Here is a 19,918-nt window from a genome sequence, read left to right on the forward strand (position 1 = left end):
AATGCTGGTGGTTCTATGTCTGGACCTTGGGTCTTTGTCCAGTCATGCTCACCAGGGACAGGATATATCATAGGTTCATATGCTGCCAAGTAATATGGTTTCTTGAAAAATTTGCTTACAAAGTCCTCTGGAAACCTTTTTGCCTTGTTAATTGCTGAGATGGCATGGTTACATGGGATGCCACTGAGGTCCCACTTTCTGCAACCACAGGTTTCAAGTTCCAAATTTACAGCATGTGTTTGCTCCCCACTAGTTACTTGCCACAAGTTAACACCTGCTTGAATGGGTTTGCAGTACCTGGCCCTTTCCTTTTCACTCTCCAACTTCTCACTGTAATGTGGTGTGATCTTCCATCTAGCCTCCTTTCCACTCTCTCTATTCCTATGCCAGCTGACCATCTGCTTATCCTTTATGCCATCACACATAGTTCTTATTGTTTTTTCCTATGATCTAGCATGTACTTGTTGAACACCTCAGACAAATTGTTGACAACTAAGTCAGTCTTGCAATTTGTGTCAAATGCATGCCTAGCCCAGGTATTCTTGGGTATTGCACTAAGCCACTGCCAAGCTTGCTCACTCTCAGCTTTGAGATCATCCATTGCTTTATTAAATTTGTGCTCATTATATGCATAACTGGCATTATCCATGCACTTCTTAAGGTCTTCCCCCCTAAAGCCAGCATTTTGGAAGTTTGCATATATGTGTCTTAAGCAGAATCTTTGATTACTGTTAGGAAAAACTTTACTCACTGCATACAGTAGCCCCTGGTGCACACAATTTAAACAGCTAAGCTACTGTGTAATACACATGTCAACACATATTTAGCAGGCAATGCAAGGTGGATAGACATACCTTCTGTCTGTCTGACATTATAGTATATGGACCATACTGTCCAACTTCTCCTCCAAGACAAATCTTCAGTTGGTGTAGAAATCAGCACCAGTTTGCTTTGTCCTCTTGTCCAACAATGCCAAATGCCAGTGGGTATATGTTGTTATTGCCATCTCTACCAGTGGCAGCAAGGATTTGTGCACCAATGGTCAGCTTGATAAAACATCCATCAACACCTAAAACATGATGTAAACATAACATGTTAAATGCATTTATATGTGCAATCTATTGAGACTTAAAAAAATCAAAGTAGTGCACAAGCTAAAATGAACTAACCAATGAATGGTCTACACCCCTGTAGAAATCCCTCCCTTGCTCCATTGATGCAGTAAAACATTGCATGGAATCTGGGTCCTGGATGTGGGATTTTTTGAGTGGGTGCTGGAGTTACAGTGGTGACTACAACCCTACTCCCAGGGTTTGTATCCATGACAGTCTGAGCATAGTCTCTCAGCCTTGGGTATTGCTTCCTATGATCTCCCAACACAGCCTCAACAGCTAGGTTTTTTGCCCTATATGCCATTGCCTTGGGCACATCCACACCATACTTTTCCATGCAGGCATCAATAAGTGTATGTATGCTAGTACTGACATCAGATCTGAATAGTGGCTCATATTGCTTTGCAAGCCACTTGGCACTTACCCTGCTTGTTTCAGTAGAACTAGGGCAAGTGTGTTGTAATCTCATCTTCTTAATTGCAAAAGTGTTTTCCCCTTTTATAACAGCTGCCACAATGCAGAACTTGCATTGTGAATTCTTGCAATGCACAATGATCCTCTGATCTGAGTTCCTGTGATACTTGAAGTCTCTGCACTAAGTGATGTCCAGGCTCAACAAAGCATCTATGAATTGATGTTGATCTCTGAAACACATTTGCAGTTGTAGTTGTTGGTGTGGTTGCTCCAAATCCTCATTGTACCATACTCTAGGTGGCCTCTTCTTTGCCCTGCTCTTCCTTTTTTCTGGTAGCACAAATGCTAGTGGCTGAAACCCATCATCTTCATTGTCCTTAAGTAAACTATTATCTTCTTCATCTGATGATGGTTTCCAATCAGGTTGCACTTCTTCTAAAACACTGGAATGTGACCTTGTTGTTGGTCCCCTCCTTACTTGCAGCTTCTGCTTCTTCTTTGCTGGCACATATATTTTTTCTTCCTCTTCTTGAACAATAGGCTCATCATCCTCCAACTCAAATAATTCCTCTACCTCTGTGTCACCCTCATAATGCACTGGTTCTTCCTCCTCTGTTTCTTCTTCTGATTCTTCTTCCTCTGTTTCTTCCTCATTTTGTTCTTGTGCTTCTTCCTCTTCCTCTTCTGGTTCTCTCTGTCTGTTTCCCTCTTCCATCTCCATGTCTTCAGCATCATTCATTTCCTCATTATAGTTAGGCCTTAAATCCCCCATGTAATAAGGGTTAGTGTCACTGTCATATTGCCCTTCAGATGAAGATGCATAACTGGCATCATATCCATCTTGTTCTTCTTCCACAACTTCTTTTAACTTTGGATTTACAACACTCCTGCTCTCTTGTGTTAAAATAGCAGGGCCTATAGGTGCAATAGAGCAGCTACTCTGACGTTCATAAGCAACACCTTGCTGATCAACAGCATAAACAGGAGGATCAGCCAGATCATAAACCACAGGCTCAGAATAAACAATAGGATCTAAATTTTGCTTCTCTGCAAAACCCTTCTGTGCTACACTAACAGCTGGTGGACAAGCCCTAAATAACAAATTAAGCACCAAACTCTCCTCATTCTGCCTCTTGATCAACTGTAGTTTAACATTACTATCAACCAATTCCAAACCCTGCTCTCCTGGGGTCTCCATGTAAAACAGCAGTGAAACATCAATACTAAAGCCTTGTGTTTCCATCAAAGCAACCATATTCAGATATGTCACATCTGAACAGCTTAACTTCCTCTCTAACAGATCATTATTGTCAAAATGGATCCTAACATTCCATATGTCTTCATATAAACTACAATTCACATGCAATTTGCCTAATCAGTACACTATAACCCTAATTACAAATTAAATGAGAACAAAAAAAGAGAGAAAACTTACAGGACGCCGCCGAAGCCGTGGGTCGGCTCGTGGCTACAGCTAGAGTTCGCCACCCATTGTTGTGCCAGCCGTACCCGCTGCTCCATGGACAGTGCGGGCTCCATGAACTCCTCGTCATCGCTGGAATACGAGTCAGAGCTCGAGTAGCCGTCGCCGCCCTCGATTGGAGATCTCCCGTCGATTCCTCCTGCCGCGCGGCTGCTGAAGCGGGGATTGTTTGCGTCGCCGCCATCGCCGTTGCCGCCACCGCCGCTGCCGCCACCACCGCCCGGGGTCGCCGCCGCCATCGCCGTACAGACGTGCGGTGGAGCTAGGGTTCATCGACGAAAAGAGGAACAGAGGAAAGGAGAGAGAGACAGAGCACGGGTCGGTCCGGTTCGAGCCGGACTGCACCTATCGAGCGAGCGGGCGGGTAGCGATTCGCCAGCGTGGCAGCTGACGCGCGGGCCCGGGCGGTCAGTTCCAGCGTCAATACGTAGAAATACGAGGTTTAGCCCGATTCGCAACGGTTCGACTCAAACGTGGTACTGACACGTAAAAAATTTCAAAAATGGTATCAATTCGCCACCACCGCCCCAAATGTGGTATTATCGTGTAATTAACTCAAATTACCGGCATGAAGCTAATCTGCTAGTGGAAGACCGGGAGAGGATTTGGGACAAACAAGTACGGGGCACCGAGTCACCCACATGTGCATTTTTTGGCTTTTGATTTTCAAACTTTATATTTTCTAAATAAAAGGTTCAAATTAAGTTTTGTTTTTATATTTGTGTTTCTTGTGGCGAGTGCTTTCAACTAAGATCCATTTTGAAGAATTTTGAAAATAAATATAAAGTTTCAGCTCATGAAACTTAGTACGAGCGACTGATGAAATCATGATTTTTATGACTACGACCAACAAAAAACTGCCTTAAAGTTTTATCCATTAAACTTGGAAGAGCGAACGAGAAAAACTCGCAAGTTTTTGTTTTCTTTTTTGAGAAAAAGGTCACAATTTTCAAATGAAAATTGTAAATTTCAACGACTGAAACTTAAAATTTAAGGTGACATCATGCATGATCCAATTACTTCATGAATCGCGAGGCAATCGAGCTGCCAGACAATGCTTGGCAGGCGCATGCCATAGAAAATTCACACCTACCAGCTGGCTTTTTTTTCTTTCCCAGCAAAAAAATTACCAGCTGCCTGAACAGCCCAGGTAACCACTCACAACCAAATCCTATAAGCATTTTCCCGTTCAGTTATTACAACAAAAGCAAAAAATATTACTCAAAATAAACGCTACATATTTCCTTCTGGCAAGCATTACTTTCCCCAGACCAACATTTGAAAGTTCAACCGCCATCTAGCCTGAGAATCCAGGACGCCCAACTGCGTTTGGCTTGAACGATTTCAGCCGCGACTCCTTCCAGGAGCTTTGCGCACCGCTGCTGCCCCAGTCTTGTGTCCTCCTTCGCCTACAAAATGCTCCAATCATTAATCCAAAACGTAACTGTGGAAAGAACCGCACTTGGTTCTGAAGGCCATTTATTCTTGCGTGAAGTAAATAAAAACATATAAATTATGAGTCAATCAACAAGTGAGGAAAAATTAAAAAAAAGTACATGAAAAGGAAGGATAATAACAAAAATTTGAAGAAAAAAATTAACATGAAAACCAAAATACTAATATCGATACATAAAAAATGGTGGAACCACGAAAAATAACACAACAAAAGTAATAAGTACTCCCTCCGTAAACTAATATAAAAGCGTTTAGATCATTAAAGTAGTGATCTAAACGTTCTTATATTAGTTTACAGAGGAAGTACACACTAGTGTGTAGGCAGGTCGGGCATCCACTCCCTCCAGCTTTATGGGGAAACTAAGAGCAATTTTAACAGAGTTGTCATATCCACCGGATCACTTGCAATTTCATAAATCTGCACGCACCGTTGGGGATTCCACAAGGACCTGGAATGAACCGTGGGAGGAAGGGCACGATCTCAGTTCTCAACACGGCAAGGGGGAGAGTTTCTCGTAGCGACTCAATGACCCGAGCGAGACGGATTAGAGGGACGTGGATAGCGCATAGAAGCCGATATCTAATTACTTGTCGCTCAAATGTAGTGCTAGATGCATCCATTTGTTCTAGCACCATTTTAGATTCACAAATTAGATACCGGCTTCTATGCAGGCCGATCCAGTTGTAGAAAAATATTTTGTCCTGAATTATTTGTCGCTCAAATGTAGTGTTGGATACATCTATTTGAGCGACAAGTAATTCCGGACGGAGATAGTAATATTTTTCGGCCGGTTATGAAATAGCTCTTTCTTCTATATATACACAGAGAGAAGACATAATATGCACATACATCAATGCTTTAACATTGCATTTTTCATTTGGTTTGCAGGACGTATTTGCAGGGGCTACCGAGACCACACGGAACACATTGGCATGGGTCATATCAGAGCTTATGCACAACCCTCACACTATGGCTAAAGCACAGCATGAAGTACGCGATGTGTTCGGTGAAAGCCGATCTGTCATTACTAATAGTGAGCTTGGTGAACTCCACTATATGCGGATGATCATCAAGGAGGCCCTTAGGTTGCATCCACCTGGTCCTCTGATTCCCTGTATGGCCAGAGAGGACTGTACAGTTAAGGGTTATGATATCCCTAAAGGCACTAATGTATATATTAATATTTTCGCAATTTCTCGGGATCCTAGATATTGGATCAATCCTGAAGAGTTCATGCCAGAGAGATTTGAGAACAACAATGTGAACTACAAAGGGGCTTACTTTCAGTTCATTCCCTTCAGGGCTGGGAGACGGCAATGCCCGGGGATTCAGTTTAGCTCATCAATCACTGAGATGGCATTAGCAAACCTTTTTTATCACTTCCATTAGATGCTCCCTAATGGTGTTAACCTTGCTTCGTTTGACACGTCCGAGAAATTTGGGTTTGCGGTAAGCAAAAAGTATGACCTGAATTTGAGAGCTATTCCACATGTGTGGTCCAATGCTATGACGTCGAAGTGACACGAGGAGCCTGCATATTCAGGTAGCAATGCATGTTTACGTACCTGCACTTTCAGCACGTGTCAATGATGTCACTATTGTGGTGCATGGTTGTAACTTTATGCAAGCAAACATTATGGTATTGCATCTACAAACTATTACGACCTTTTGTATATTAGTTCAGGTCAGAAGATATTGCATTGTACTACATGATCATATAGGACATAATTGTACTCCCACTAAAAACTAATATAAGATCTTTTAAAACACTAAAGTAGTGATCTAAACGATCTTATATTAGTTTACAGAGGGAGTATTATTCTACTATGAATTAACTATGCGATTTGCCTTTATAACTTGCTGGATTTCAGTAGGTACAATTGATTTGTGATCAGAAACATTGTGTTAATGTTTATCACAATTTACAAGCAAAAATTCATATCCCGTTATGGCCACTCCGATGTGTTTGCCCCATCGACCCTGATGCCCACTGCTAAACCTAGGCCATTGCTTGCCACCTGCCACCTTCACTAACCATGTGGCGCGTGCAACAGCGACAAATTGTGTAGGTGGCATCAACGTCGTGGCAGCAATGCCAATCACACCCTCGATGAGGCTTCCATGCATAACTTCTAGCAATGGTTAATCATGTCTACATTCTAGATCTTTCACTATAAAAGACAGCAGACCAACTCATACAGCATTAAAGTGCGCTTGAGTTGGACAGAGGAACTAAAATAGTCCCATAGTTTTTGGTTAATTTTTTTAAACTTTTTCCATCGTGGACGGGCGACAAATAACCTTGGATGATATAATATACTTGCTCTAGGATGTCCTCAAATCTCCATGGTGTGGCAAAGCGCATTATTCATGCTAGTGTTCCCATATTTGCAAGGGGTCACTTTATATCCAACAAAGGATTAGACCTCACTTGTATTTGCACAAGGTTTATTAGAATGTTGTGTTTGTCATTGCCAAGGTTTTTTCGAGGAACATTTTTTTTTCATTCAAATATTTTAGCTAGCTGAAACACTCTTCATTTAAAAATGAATGGAAAACATAACCGGATTATTTAACATTCCTGGAACTTACCACATTCTACAGCCTATCACTGCTAAAATCAGAGTCTAACAAGTAATTAATCTCAACCTTGTTGTAAGCCATATGAGATTGTGGGGTGCTGCTGAGAGTCAAAATCAGTGTGTTTAGATCTGTGCATAATACAATATATGCTCAATCTGGAGTGAAATGTGCCACTAGTCTATTAACTCAAATTGATTGCACACTTTAGTCTAATAATTCAAGAAGTGGTCAAATTTAGTCCATAAACTTGTTTCTTTGATCAGTTAAGCTAAAACCAGTTCAGAAGAGAAAAACCCATCCACATGGCTGCCGCCTCGGCGTAGCTTGGACTGTTCATGCTTGGTTTAATTTCTACATGATTTTTTTTGCAAAATTAGCTAGGCACTGATGTTATTTGGGTTGGATGAGATTTATCATGTAATTGAGTTAGTTTTGCTAGGGCCTGATCCCTAGTATCCACTATGTTCTTAGATCGATGTTGGTATGACTTTGCTATGCTTAATGCTTGTCGCTAGGGCCCGAGTGCCATGATTTCAGGTCTGAACCACTTATGTTTTTACGAATATATTTATGTTCTTGATCATATCTTGCAAGTTGTATGCACCTATTATGTGTTATGACCCGCGTACCCCAAGGTGACAATAATTTGGATTCTTTCTGGTGATTGTCGTAGTTTGAGGAGTTCATGTATTCAATATGTGTTAATACTTTGTTCCGGTTCTCTATTAAAAGGAGACCTTAATATCCCTTAGTTTCCTTATGGACCCCGCTCACACGGGAGGGTAGGACAAAAGATGTCATGCAAGTTCTTATTATAAGCACGTATGACTATATACAGAATATATGCGTATATTACATTGATGAATTGGAGCTAGTTCTATGCTGCCCTGGGTTACAACTGTTACATGATGAATGTTATCCAACATAATTATCCATCATCGATCCAATGCCTACGAGCTTTTCACAATTTGATCTTTGCTACGTTACTATTGTTGCTGCTGTTACAATCACTACAAAAAGTGTTACTGCTACTGTTGCCATTACAATTGCTTTTGTTGCCATTGCTATCAAACTATCGTACTTCCGTGCTACTGATCACCTTGGTGTGGATATTTAGTTCTCCAGGTGTGGTTGAATTGACAACTCAACTGCTAATACTTGCAAATATTTTTTGGCTCCCCTTGTGTCGAATCAATAAATTTGGGTTGAATATTCTACTCTCGAAAACTGTTGCAATCCCCTATACTTGTGTGTTATCAACGGTACCTAACATGCACCACGGATGACGACGCATGACAGACGCATAGTGCGCGCCTATTCATCAATAGTGACCAGGGTATGGCCCTCTTGTTCGCGTCGGGCCAGATGTGATGTCGCAGTTGACTTCGGGGAGCCGGCTGGCTGGAGCAACCGGCTGCGGGCGCAAGCCAGGGCAGCCGGCCCGGGCAGGCGGGCACCCTGCCCGACTCGCCGTCTTGGGACTACCCGGGGTCCCCCTCCCCCAGACAATGGGGTGTTGCGTCCTCTAGATTTTGTTCTTTAACATTTTCTTTATTTTCTTCAAAGTCTAGAGGTTTTAGCAATTAAAGACACAAAAGCATGCAAATGCCCTTCACGACATTTTCTCAATAGATTACTCCAAATAAAATTAAAACCTTGCATGTTTTGGTTAGAAAAATTACATGCATAACTAAAAATTTATAGATACATTTAGGATGTATTATCATCACCGAAAAATTACTGGTAAGTAGTAATAAGTTAATGCTCGATCGATTCACCAACTAATAAATTGTGTAATTGACATTATAACGTGTTTAGGTGTTGTCGACATTGTGTAAACTGTAGCAATATAATTTGTGATGATAATTATCAATCAGTAAATTGCTCTATGCTTGTTCAAAATGTCTAGGTACGGTAGTTGGGTAGTTGCTCAAGATGTCACAGATTGATTTGGTAATGACTAATTTCGTTTTTAGCAATAATATATGATATATTTCCAAAAACAATACATGTTTAATTTATAAATTAATTGAAAATATGATTTAGTTACATTGGTTTTTTTTAATTATAACAAAATTTCAAATTTTAAAACCCCATTTTCCATTTCATTGAAACAAACAAACCTAATTGAGAAGATGTGGAAAACTACTGTTGATGCGGATCAAAACATAAATGATTGCTTTGAAATATCTTGGTCTGCTTCTCATAATGATTGTGAAAATCAGTTTGTCGAAAACAATAATCCTTCCTGGTTTCTAGTGTAATCTATCATGGTCAAAATATTAGTTTTCTGAAGTATTTGGTTGTGATTGTACTATTTAATTGAACTTGGGTAATTCAACACAAACATTATCACATATTTATACTAAATAAATTTACTTTTGTTGTCGATGTAATAAATCTCAATAATTTTTTTGTTGATGTCATATATATCATACATTATTAACTATTATATTTTATTGTATTTTAACAATATTTAATCACACAATTGCATTGGTAATATTGTAATTAAATCTTGCAATTAGATGCATATTAGTACGAAAACACCAATGCCAAATTATAAACCATTTATTATGGAATTTGTGTTACTTCTAGTTTTTGATATTTTGGTGAACTGGATTTTATCTAACCAAAACCAGGCATATAAGATGACAAAACCACATATAATGTGTATTTATATGTTTTTGTGCCTACTTCGGTATTTGTAAATATCTTGTTAGATTATTCCATAATGCACAAATGTGCCGCATATACAAAAAAGTTAATAAAAGGTATACTTCCATATAGCTTTGGAAAAAATTGTATTTTGTTAAAGCACACCTTCTAGAATACTACTTTAGCAATTACTATTTTTGTTTGTAGATATAATTTTTTTTGTATCTCTCATTGTGGAAAACATGTGATAATAAATCGTAGATGTATGCTCTACGCCTTAAAACTACTATCGTTAGAAAAATAATGTTGACCAAACTATATAGCAAAATTCGACAACAAGGAAACTTTGTAAGCCTACAACTCTTGCTCATATATCAGACAAGTTTTGGGAGTGGAAGTTGACTCGTACAATATCATGATGTTGTGCATTGCGAACTCCTACTCCCTGCCATCTGCTGATTTAGTTGTTTTTTAGTATCAATCTCTTGTGCGGACGGTGTACGAGTCTCGGCAATTTTATCGAGGTCATGAATTATTGTGGAGAGGCATTGATTTTCCTTTTTGTATCATTGGTAAGTTTGAGCTAGCCACTTAGGAATTGCCTTGTGGCATGGATTTTGAAATTCCATCTCTGGATTGGCGTTCAACCAACAATAGGCGTATGATAAAGATTCTTGGTAAGATCTGCAAGTTATCCCGCTGCAACCATCACAACTCAAATTTGAATGGGTGGCATTCAGTTGAAGGAATCGTAGAATTTGAATCAAGAATTATGAGGATGGTCTGAAATTGTATCGATGTGTTCAACCACGTGCATTGTTATCAGGGGGGGGATTTAGTTCCCATTCAGTACCCATAAGCACATGAACTTTAGTTCCCATTCGGTATCCATAAGCACACGGTCAAGTTTCTCATGTTGGCAATAAGCCATTAATTACCCAAGTGAATTGGCGGCCTCACCTGAGAAACTAACCTCTCAGATGTCCAAACTGTAAATAACAACGTTCAACAAAAAGGGCCAACGTGTGTCGAAATGGTTGTTGTTTTTCTCTGGCTGGTACCATAGGATATTAAAATCCCCGCAATAAGCTTGGGGTGTGGGTTATATTTTGCAAGATTCAGCAGAATACTTCAGCTTTGCTGGGCAACCCTTTTTTGACTGTGAGTAAGCAAGAGAAACATTCATTCGGATAGAACTCAACATGCTTCATAACCCTGAACATTCATGGTCTCTGTTGCTATGCCCTTCCTGTGCACATTCACACACCTGTGCATGATTGTCTTTAGTGGGTCCAGTTCTGTAGCAGTAGTATATATGTAACAAAAAAATGGAGCTCCATCACATTCCAAACTTACCCTGTAACATTCACTACAGAATTGGTTGAACCATCAATGGTGCCGATCCCTGTATACGTACATTTGAAGCTGCTGTAACCTACCTATGGTAGATTATGCAGTCCAGGCGAAGGAGCCTAGATTCCCATTAATCAAATTTGAATCGCTCAAAATATACACATTTCAGATTTGGGGTTTGAATTGGTGAGACTTGTCCAATCCAAACCACCGCCGACGTCGATAAAGACAGGCATCACAGACGGTGTAGCACAACATAAGGGATAAGGGAGATGATCGCGCGTGCGATTCTCAAGAGAGAATGCTACTCCACTTACTGGTACGTGAATTAAACCAGGAGACCAATGAGCACAATAACTTGTAGCAACTCCTTATTCATCAAGACAACAGCTCATTTCTCTTGGTCCAGATTGGACTGCTTAGTGTGATCTGAATGCATCTTAACCAGGAGACCAATGAGCTGCTCTTCCAGGTCATCTTCCTTGCTCCGCCTGCTCACGGTCGTCTTCCCGCTGCTTGTGACCATGACAACCACGTCTTTGTAGTTCGCTAGCTCGTTCGCCACCACCACATTCATACCATACTTTCTCAAAGCCGCCTCTGCCTTCTGTATAAGGATGTCTGGATCCGTCTCGAGCTGCAGTTTTGCAGGTACGCATTGCGGACAATCAGAATCATTACGCTGGATCTAGATCATAGTATGCCAGCACTTGCAGGAAGTACTGAGTTCGGTTACTTTTCTTGAAAGCAGAAAAGGGGGTAGCCATTACTAGCTTACATCAGAATTTAGAAGGTGCAGGAAAAGGACATAACTAAGAACCTGACCTTGAAGGATACACAAAATGCAGAAGGGGCCCAATGGTTTCTGAGGATGAAAAGCATCTTAGGAACTTGACTGAGCTGCATGTTCAAAGGGCCACCTGCTGACTGGATTTTATGTTTAGCCTGCGATAACGCTTGTGTCAGGGATGAAAACAACTGAGACCTTGTAATGGTGCCAAACTATTATGTATCTTAGCAGAAGTTCCAGGGACCAGTTCTCTGACAGCTATCAACAAATAGTAACCTCCAGATACTAGTGCAACGCCACCACAAGTATGTGTACCATAATGCTTGCAAGGCTGCAACTACTTGTGCGTGTCACTTATGTAACTCCCTTCCTGCAAATGCGAATCTCGGGAGGGAGGGAGCATTTCAAGATTTGTGTGTTGTCATGTAAGCCTAACATGATGCTGAACGATGGACGGTTATCTATTAAAGAAGTATCAGGCAACATGGCAGCATAAGAGGACAATGAATACTAGGCATCGAGGCAGTTTGAACATTCTTCTCACATATATTTTTCTATCAACAAACTGATTTTCATGGACCAAGTGACTCATTAAACCTGACCACACCATCTACACAACGAACAAAGCAAAATTATAAACCACGTACACTGACGATGGCAATATAGAATCCTATCGTCGTGATCATCCGCTAGGCACTAACTGATTGGTTTGTTTAAATATAAACGTTTTGTTGATAAACCAGTTTCAAAGGGCCACCTGCTCACTCAATTTTATGTTTAGCCTGCGATAACGATTGTCTGGAGGAATAAGAAATGGGACCTTGTAATGGTGCCAAATCATTATGTATCTTAGCAGACGTTTCACGGACCAGTGCTCTCAGTGCTATCAACAAATATTAACCTCCAGATACTAGTGCGATACCACCACAAGTATGTGTGCCATAATGTTTGCGAAGCTGCAACTACTTGTGCATGTCACTTCTGTCACTCCCCTCCGCCTGCAAATGCGAATCTTGGTAGGGAGGTAGGATTTCAAGATTTTTGTGTTTTCAGGTAACCCTAACATGATGCACGCTAATCTATTAAAGTATCAGGCAACACGGCAGCATAAGAGGACAATAAACATTAAGCATCGAGGCAGTTTGAACATTTTTATCGCATAAGTTTTCCTTTCAACAAACTGATTTTCATTGGACCAGGTGACTTGTTAAACCTTGCTATGCCCTCTACACAACGACAAAGCAAATTTATAAATCAAGTACACTGACGATGGCAATATAGAAACCTATCGTTGTGATCATCCGCTATGCACTAGCATATTGGTTTGTTTAAATATAAATAGTGAGCATACAAAAAAATAAATGAAGATAGATCCTACCATACTCTCCCATGGAACATAGAAGTCGGACACTGCAGCAGCACAATAAAACATTCCATGGCGCTCCAAGCAATTCATAGCAGTGGATACAAGCTGCAGTAACTGTTCGCAATACAAACAGAAACAGGTATTGCATCAGTATCTCATTCACAGGGTGAACGCATCATGAACCTGTAGCTAAGCTTTTACTGAATAAATAAATAAATAAATGACTAGTTGCCACAAGTATTACATTCCATTTCTAAGACTGAGTGCAAAAAAAACATATTATATCCTACTCCCTCTGTTCACAACTATAAGATGCTTTGGATATTTCAATATGGGCTACATACGGACTGAAATGAGTGAACGAACAGGCTAAAACGTGCCTATATACATCCGATTCAGAAAAAAAGTTAGAACATCTTATATTTGTGACCAGAGGGAGTAGTTTTCTTCCAACATTGTCCTCAGTATAACCCGGTAAGGCACTGAACCAAAGCTGTGATGAATTCGTGAGAAACCACAAAAGACAATAATATACCATCTCTGATCCAACATACTACAAAAATGTTTTATGGGCAGTATAAAATGTAGCAGCATGTGCTGGTAGGAAATAGGCGTGCAATACCTGAAGGTACTCGAAAATTGTGGTGAAGGGGAGTTTCAGAAGTAGACCTTCATCAATTGCCTGCAATCCAAGAATACAAGCCAGTGGTCATGGTAACATGTCTTCAATCTGAGTGGCAGCTGATGCATCACAAGTGAATTCGGCATAAATAAATAAATAGGGGTGTTTGTAAATTATCGATATACCTTGCGATAACTGCTGATCGCTGTCTTGACCACCGTGGTGTGAGACTCTGGGACTGAGACAAATAGCTCAAATGAGCACATAAGTTTCAAAGCAGGATATTTGCAGAGTCATTTACTTAAACTACTGCACAGCATTCAGGTGAGAAGGTTTGGAGACCGAATAAATAAACGAGAAAGAAGAATACAGGAAGCAAAGAACATGAAACAAGCGTGGATTTATGGCAAGAGTGAGAAAGAGGCACAGATGGATCTGGTACAGTTTGCATGACATGGATGACTCAGGACTGCAATCAACAGACCTTGGATCTCTGATCCTTCGCCGAGCTCGAAAAGGTCGAGAAACGAGTCCTCCGGAAGAAACCTGCAGTAAGGCTGCTTGCTCCCGCTGCAAAGGGGAGCAGAGGGAGTGTCAACTCTCAACTCGCTGTTGACATTCATAACTGAATAAAAAATTGCTACCGTGGAAACCAACTAGGCTAGCAACATCTGGATTAAAAATTGATCCACTAAAAGCCTTGCATAGCAAACTTGAGCCAGAAAGACTCACCGGCGATGGACGAAAATGACGGCGTAGCCGGCCTTGAGAAAGTACCTGCATTTGCACGAACGGTCGTCGGTCAGTCTGAACAAGCCGAAACTCGACAGTCAGGGGAAGCGGCTGCCGGTGCTACATACTCGGTGGACGCGGCCCCGCGCTGGCCGGAGCTGAAGTTGTCGATGTAGCGCACGCAGCGCTGCTCCAGGGGCACCGTGGTGCCGCCGGAGGTGACGCAGACCACCCCCGCCACCCCCCGGGGCCCTCCTCCTCCTCCTGCGCCGGCGCCTGCAGCGCGCACACAAAAAGAACCGTCTTTTAGTTCCGTCGAGGCGAACCTAAAATTGGGGATTGATTCGTAGGGGGCGACTTGCCGGCGGCGGAGTGTGCGCGGTGGCGGGCGACGAAGGCGGCGAGGCTGGCGGCGACGGCGTCGCGGTCGCGGAGGGGCGGCGCCGCGCGGAAGAAGGCGGCCGCCTCGTCGTCGGGGCTGTGGTGGGCAGCGCTGGTTGGTGGATCCATGGCGGCTGCCGCGCTGGTCTGGTGTGGGGGCTGGGGGCGGGGGAGGGAGGAGAGTGACGGCAGTGACGCGGTGCGAATCTCGGAGGAGGGGACGGATGGAAAAATCGGTGGAGGAAGGGGAAAAAAAAGGAACCGGATTTAAAGTTCGGGGATTTGAACCCGACGTGAATCGAACACGCAACCTTCTGATCTGGAGTCAGACGCGCTACCATTGCGCCACGGATCCGGCGATGTCTCTTCAACGATATTGCCTCACTCTACTGCTGCACCCAAGGATTAGTGGGCTGTATTAGTCTTCTTGTGCTGCGTCATGTAAGCTTGAGGCCAAATGTATTCTTTTCAAATGCAAATCATCTTCAGAGAAAATCAATTGACATGCTTTCCCCGTGTTCTAAAGGAGCCAGCACAGCGCTAACAACATGAATGTAGAACGCATTTCTGCAAAATAACCATTTGTAACACCGCCTTATAGAGATAGAGATGACTCATGGTCCAAAAACCACACACAAGTTATGGAGAGAAAAAATATATATATAGATTGGCCTGATATAGAACAACAGATATTTTCACCTAGCATTCGCCTGTAAGAAAACAATGTTTTGTTGATTTACAAAAGTGGAAAACTAAAAAGGAGGGTGAGTTATGGTACACCTTTCAAATGAGTAACCTTTTGTTAGGAAGAGACTAAACTCGGTCTAACATATAATAATTTACACGTCGGGAAATGAAAACCACCTCAAGCATCTTCATTCAGCAAATGCACGCCAACTAGATGAGACTACACTTGGACTTGACATGCCACTATTTCTCAGCTATAATGTATTCCCTCCGTTTCTAAATATTTGTCTTTCTAGACATTTCAAATGACTACTACATATGGATGTATGTAGACATATTTTAGAATGTAGATTCACTCATTTTGCTCCGTATGTAGTCATTTGTTGAAATGCCTAGAAAGACAAGTATTTAGGAACAGAGGGAGTAATAATGTGGCATCTTCCCATCTATGATTTATTGGAAAGAAAACAATTAAATAGGTACTGTGAAGAACACTATGGTGTGGTAATCACACATAAAAAAGAGAACCATAGGGGCAAAGCAGATTATACGATGTACGTACCGAATAATCAATTGCTTCTACAGTAGTAGCAGCTCCATTAACCATCGTAAGAGTACAACTAACCTCTAAAGCAAACAGTTTGATATATGCACAAAATGAATCAATTTTTTCTCAAAAGATGTTTAAGCCGATCTGTAATACAGTCAACATGCTCGAGTAGGATGGATCAAAAGAAAAAAAAAATCAAAGGAGATCACTTTGCTCTATTGTCGGTAAGACATCCCATTGTAGAGTTAAAATATGAGGTTAATAATGAGAGGGAAAACGATGATCATCTAGATTTGGTTCTTTCATTTAATCATTTATGATATCAGCTAGACTAAAATAACCATTAGTCTGCATAATACACAACCTTAGGTGACCATAAGTGCATTTGCAGTCTAATGGCAGAAGGATTTCGATCTAGTAGATAATAGTGTTTTATGACAATAGAAGAAAAAAGTCAATTTTACTACCCAGATCTATTTTTCGGCTTCTTTTACCCCCCCTTCCCCCCCCCAAAAAAAAACAAACCCAAACCGGACAAAACACCCCCTCGGCTGGTTTTTCTCCACCCTCTGCTGATGTGGCACTAGTCAACGGCGGTTTTGACCTGGGTGGGGCCCCCTTGTCAGGTTTCTCTCACCTCTCTCTCTCTCCAGGCACACCTACCGACGAGCAGGGTAGGGCCAGGCGGGGTCGGCAGGAGGCGGTGGCGCGCGGGGTCGAGGCGGTGGCTACTCGGGGCGAGCTCGCGCGGCGGCGGGATGGCGTGGCCGACGGGGTCGGCAGGAGGCGGTAGCGCGCCGGCGAGCGGAGTAGGGCCAGGCGGGGTTGGCAGGAGATGGTGGCGCACGGGGTCGAGACGGTGGTGGCAACCATCGGCGCTGGGTACTCGGGGCGGGCTCGGGTGGCGGCGGGATGGCGTGGCCGGCGGGGTCGGCGAGGCAGCGGCAGCGCAAGGGCGGGGCGATCTGCGGCGGCACGGGACGAGGCTCCTCTGGTAGGACGCCGGCGCGATGGCAGGGAGAGGGCGGCGGCTCCTGGGCGATGCTACCTCTTGAGCACTGCGTTGGTTTTCCCGAAAGAGGAAGGAATGATGCAGCAAAGTAGCGTAAGTATTTCCCTCAGTTTTTGAGAACCAATGTATCAATCCAGTAGGAGGCTACGCGCGAGTCCCTCGTACCTACACAAAACAAATAAATCCTCGCAACCAACGCAAATAGGGGTTGTCAATCCCTATAGGGCCACTTACGAGAGTGAGATCTGATAGATATGATAAGATAATTTTTTTGGTATTTTTATGATAAAGATGCAAAGTAAAATAAAGGCAAAGTAAATAGCAAAGGAAATAACTAAGTAGTAGGAGATTGATATGATAAAGATAGACTCGGGGGCCATCAGTTTCACTAGTGGCTTCTCTCGAGAGCATAAGTATTCTACGGTGGGTGATCAAATTACTGTTGAGCAATTGACAGAATTGAGTATAGTTGGGGATCGTAGCAGAAATTTAAAATTTTCTACGCATCACCAAGATCAATCTATGGAGTAATCTAGCAACGAGGGGAAGGAGAGTGCATCTACATACCCTTGTAGATCGCTAAGCGGAAGCGTTGCAAGAACGCGGATGAAGGAGTCGTACTCGTAGCGATTCAGATCGCGGTTGATTCCGATCTAAGCGCCGAACCACGGCGCCTCCGCGTTCAACACACGTGCAGCTCGGTGATGTCTCCTACGCCTTGATCCAGCAAGGGGAGAAGGAGAGGTTGGGGAAGACTCCATCCAGCAGCAGCACGACGGTGTGGTGGTGAAGGAGGAGCGTGGAAATCCTGCAGGGCTTCGCCAAGCACCGCGGGAGAGGAGGAGGACTTGGGAGAGGGGGAGGGCTGCGCCAGAACTTGGGTGCGACTGCCCTCCCACCCCCCACATATATATAGGGGCAAGGGAGAGGGGGGCCGCCCCCTCAGATCCAATCTGAGGAGGGGGCGGCGGCCAGGGGGGTTGCCTTGCCCCCCAAGGCAAGGGGGGCGCCCCCCTTTTAGGGTTCCCCCAAACCCTAGGCGCATGGGCCCTAGGGAGGGGAGGCGCCCAGCCCACTAAGGGGCTGGTCCCTCTCCACACACAGCCCATAGGGCCCTTCGGGGCAGGTGGACCCTCCCGGTGGACCCCCGGAACCCCTCCGGTGGTCCCGGTACAATACCGGTAACCCCCGAATTATTCCGGTGCCCGTATGATGACTTCCCATATATAAATCTTTACCTCCGGACCATTCCGAAACTCCTCGTGACGTCCGGGATCTCATCCGGGACTCTGAACAACATTCGGTAATCACATACAAGTCTTCCTAACAACCCTAGCGTCACCGAACCTTAAGTGTGTAGACCCTACGGGTTCGGGAGACATGCAGACTTGACCGAGATGACTCTCCGGTCAATAACCAACAGCGGGATCTGGATACCCATGTTGGTTCCCACATGCTCCACGATGATCTCATCGGATGAACCACGATGTCAAGGATTCAATCAATCCCATATACAATTCCCTTTGTCTAGCGGTACGATACTTGCCCGAGATTCGATCGTCGGTATCCCCATACCTTGTTCAATCTCGTTACCGGCAAGTCTCTTTACTTGTTCCGTAACACATCATCCCGTGATCAACTCCTTGGTCACATTGTGTATATTATGATGATGTCCCACCGAGTGGGCCCAGAGATACCTCTCCGTTTACACGGAGTGACAAATCCGAGTCTCGATTCGTGCCAACCCAACAGACACTTTCGGAGATACCTGTAGTGTACCTTTATAGCCACCCAGTTATGTTGTGACGTTTGGTACACCCAACGCACTCTTACGGTATCTGGGAGTTGCACAATCTCATGGTCTAAGGAAATGATACTTGACATTAGAAAAGTTTTAGCATACGAACTACACGATCTTTGTGCTAGGCTTAGGATTGGGTCTTGTCCATCACATCATTCTCCTAATGATGTGATCCCGTTATCAACGACATCCAATGTCCATGGTCAGGAAACCGTAACCATCTATTGATCAACGAGCTAGTCAACTAGAGGCTTACTAGGGACATGGTGTTGTCTATGTATCCACACATGTATCTGAGTTTCCTATCAATACAATTCTAGCATGGATAATAAACGATTATCATGAACAAGGAAATAATAATCACTAATTTATTATTGCCTCTAGGGCATATTTCCAACAGTCTCCCACTTGCACTAGAGTCAATAATCTAGTTCACATCGCCATGTGATTAACACTCACAGGTCACATCGCCATGTGACCAACATCCAAGAGTCTACTAGACTCAATGATCTAGTTCACATCACTATGTGATAAACACTCAAAGAGTTCTGGGTTTGATCATGTTATGCTTGTGAGAGAGGTTGTAGTCAACGGGTCTTGCCATATTCAGATCCCTATGTATTTCGCAAAACTTTATGTCATATTATAGATGTTGCTACCACGTTCCACTTGGAGCTATTCCAAATTGTTGCTCCATTATACGTATCTGGTATCTCTACTCAGAGCTATCCGTATAGGTGTTAAGCTTGCATCGACGTCACTCTTTACGTCGAACTCTTTATCACCTCCATAACCGAGAAACATTTCCTTATTCCTCTAAGGACAATTTTGACTGCTATCTGGTGATCTGCTCCTAGATCACCTTTGTACCCTCTTGCCAGACATGTGGCAAGGCACACATCAGGTGCGGTACTCCGCATG

The 19,918-nt window shown here is 43.0% G+C and overlaps 1 protein-coding gene and 1 non-coding gene across 2 annotated transcripts; both read right to left on the reverse strand.

Moving 5' to 3' along the window:
- Positions 1 to 11,021: 11,021 nt before the first annotated feature.
- Positions 11,022 to 15,183, reverse strand: LOC125522025 (phosphopantothenate--cysteine ligase 2-like). Its single transcript, XM_048687090.1, has 9 exons — positions 14,929 to 15,183; positions 14,695 to 14,842; positions 14,567 to 14,611; positions 14,319 to 14,404; positions 14,020 to 14,072; positions 13,835 to 13,894; positions 13,225 to 13,326; positions 11,882 to 12,001; positions 11,022 to 11,693 (listed from the first exon to the last, which is right to left on the reverse strand). Exons 1-9 carry the CDS (start codon positions 15,074 to 15,076, stop codon positions 11,448 to 11,450), a joined length of 1,008 nt encoding a protein of 335 aa, XP_048543047.1. The 5' UTR covers positions 15,077 to 15,183; the 3' UTR covers positions 11,022 to 11,447.
- A 47-nt stretch (positions 15,184 to 15,230) lies between these two features.
- TRNAW-CCA lies at positions 15,231 to 15,302 on the reverse strand. Its single transcript has one exon. It is a non-coding gene; the product is annotated as a tRNA-Trp (tRNA).
- Between the last annotated feature and the right edge of the window lie 4,616 nt (positions 15,303 to 19,918).

Source organism: Triticum urartu, chromosome 7 (assembly GCF_003073215.2).
Source record: "Triticum urartu cultivar G1812 chromosome 7, Tu2.1, whole genome shotgun sequence".
Lineage (NCBI taxonomy): Eukaryota > Viridiplantae > Streptophyta > Magnoliopsida > Poales > Poaceae > Triticum > Triticum urartu.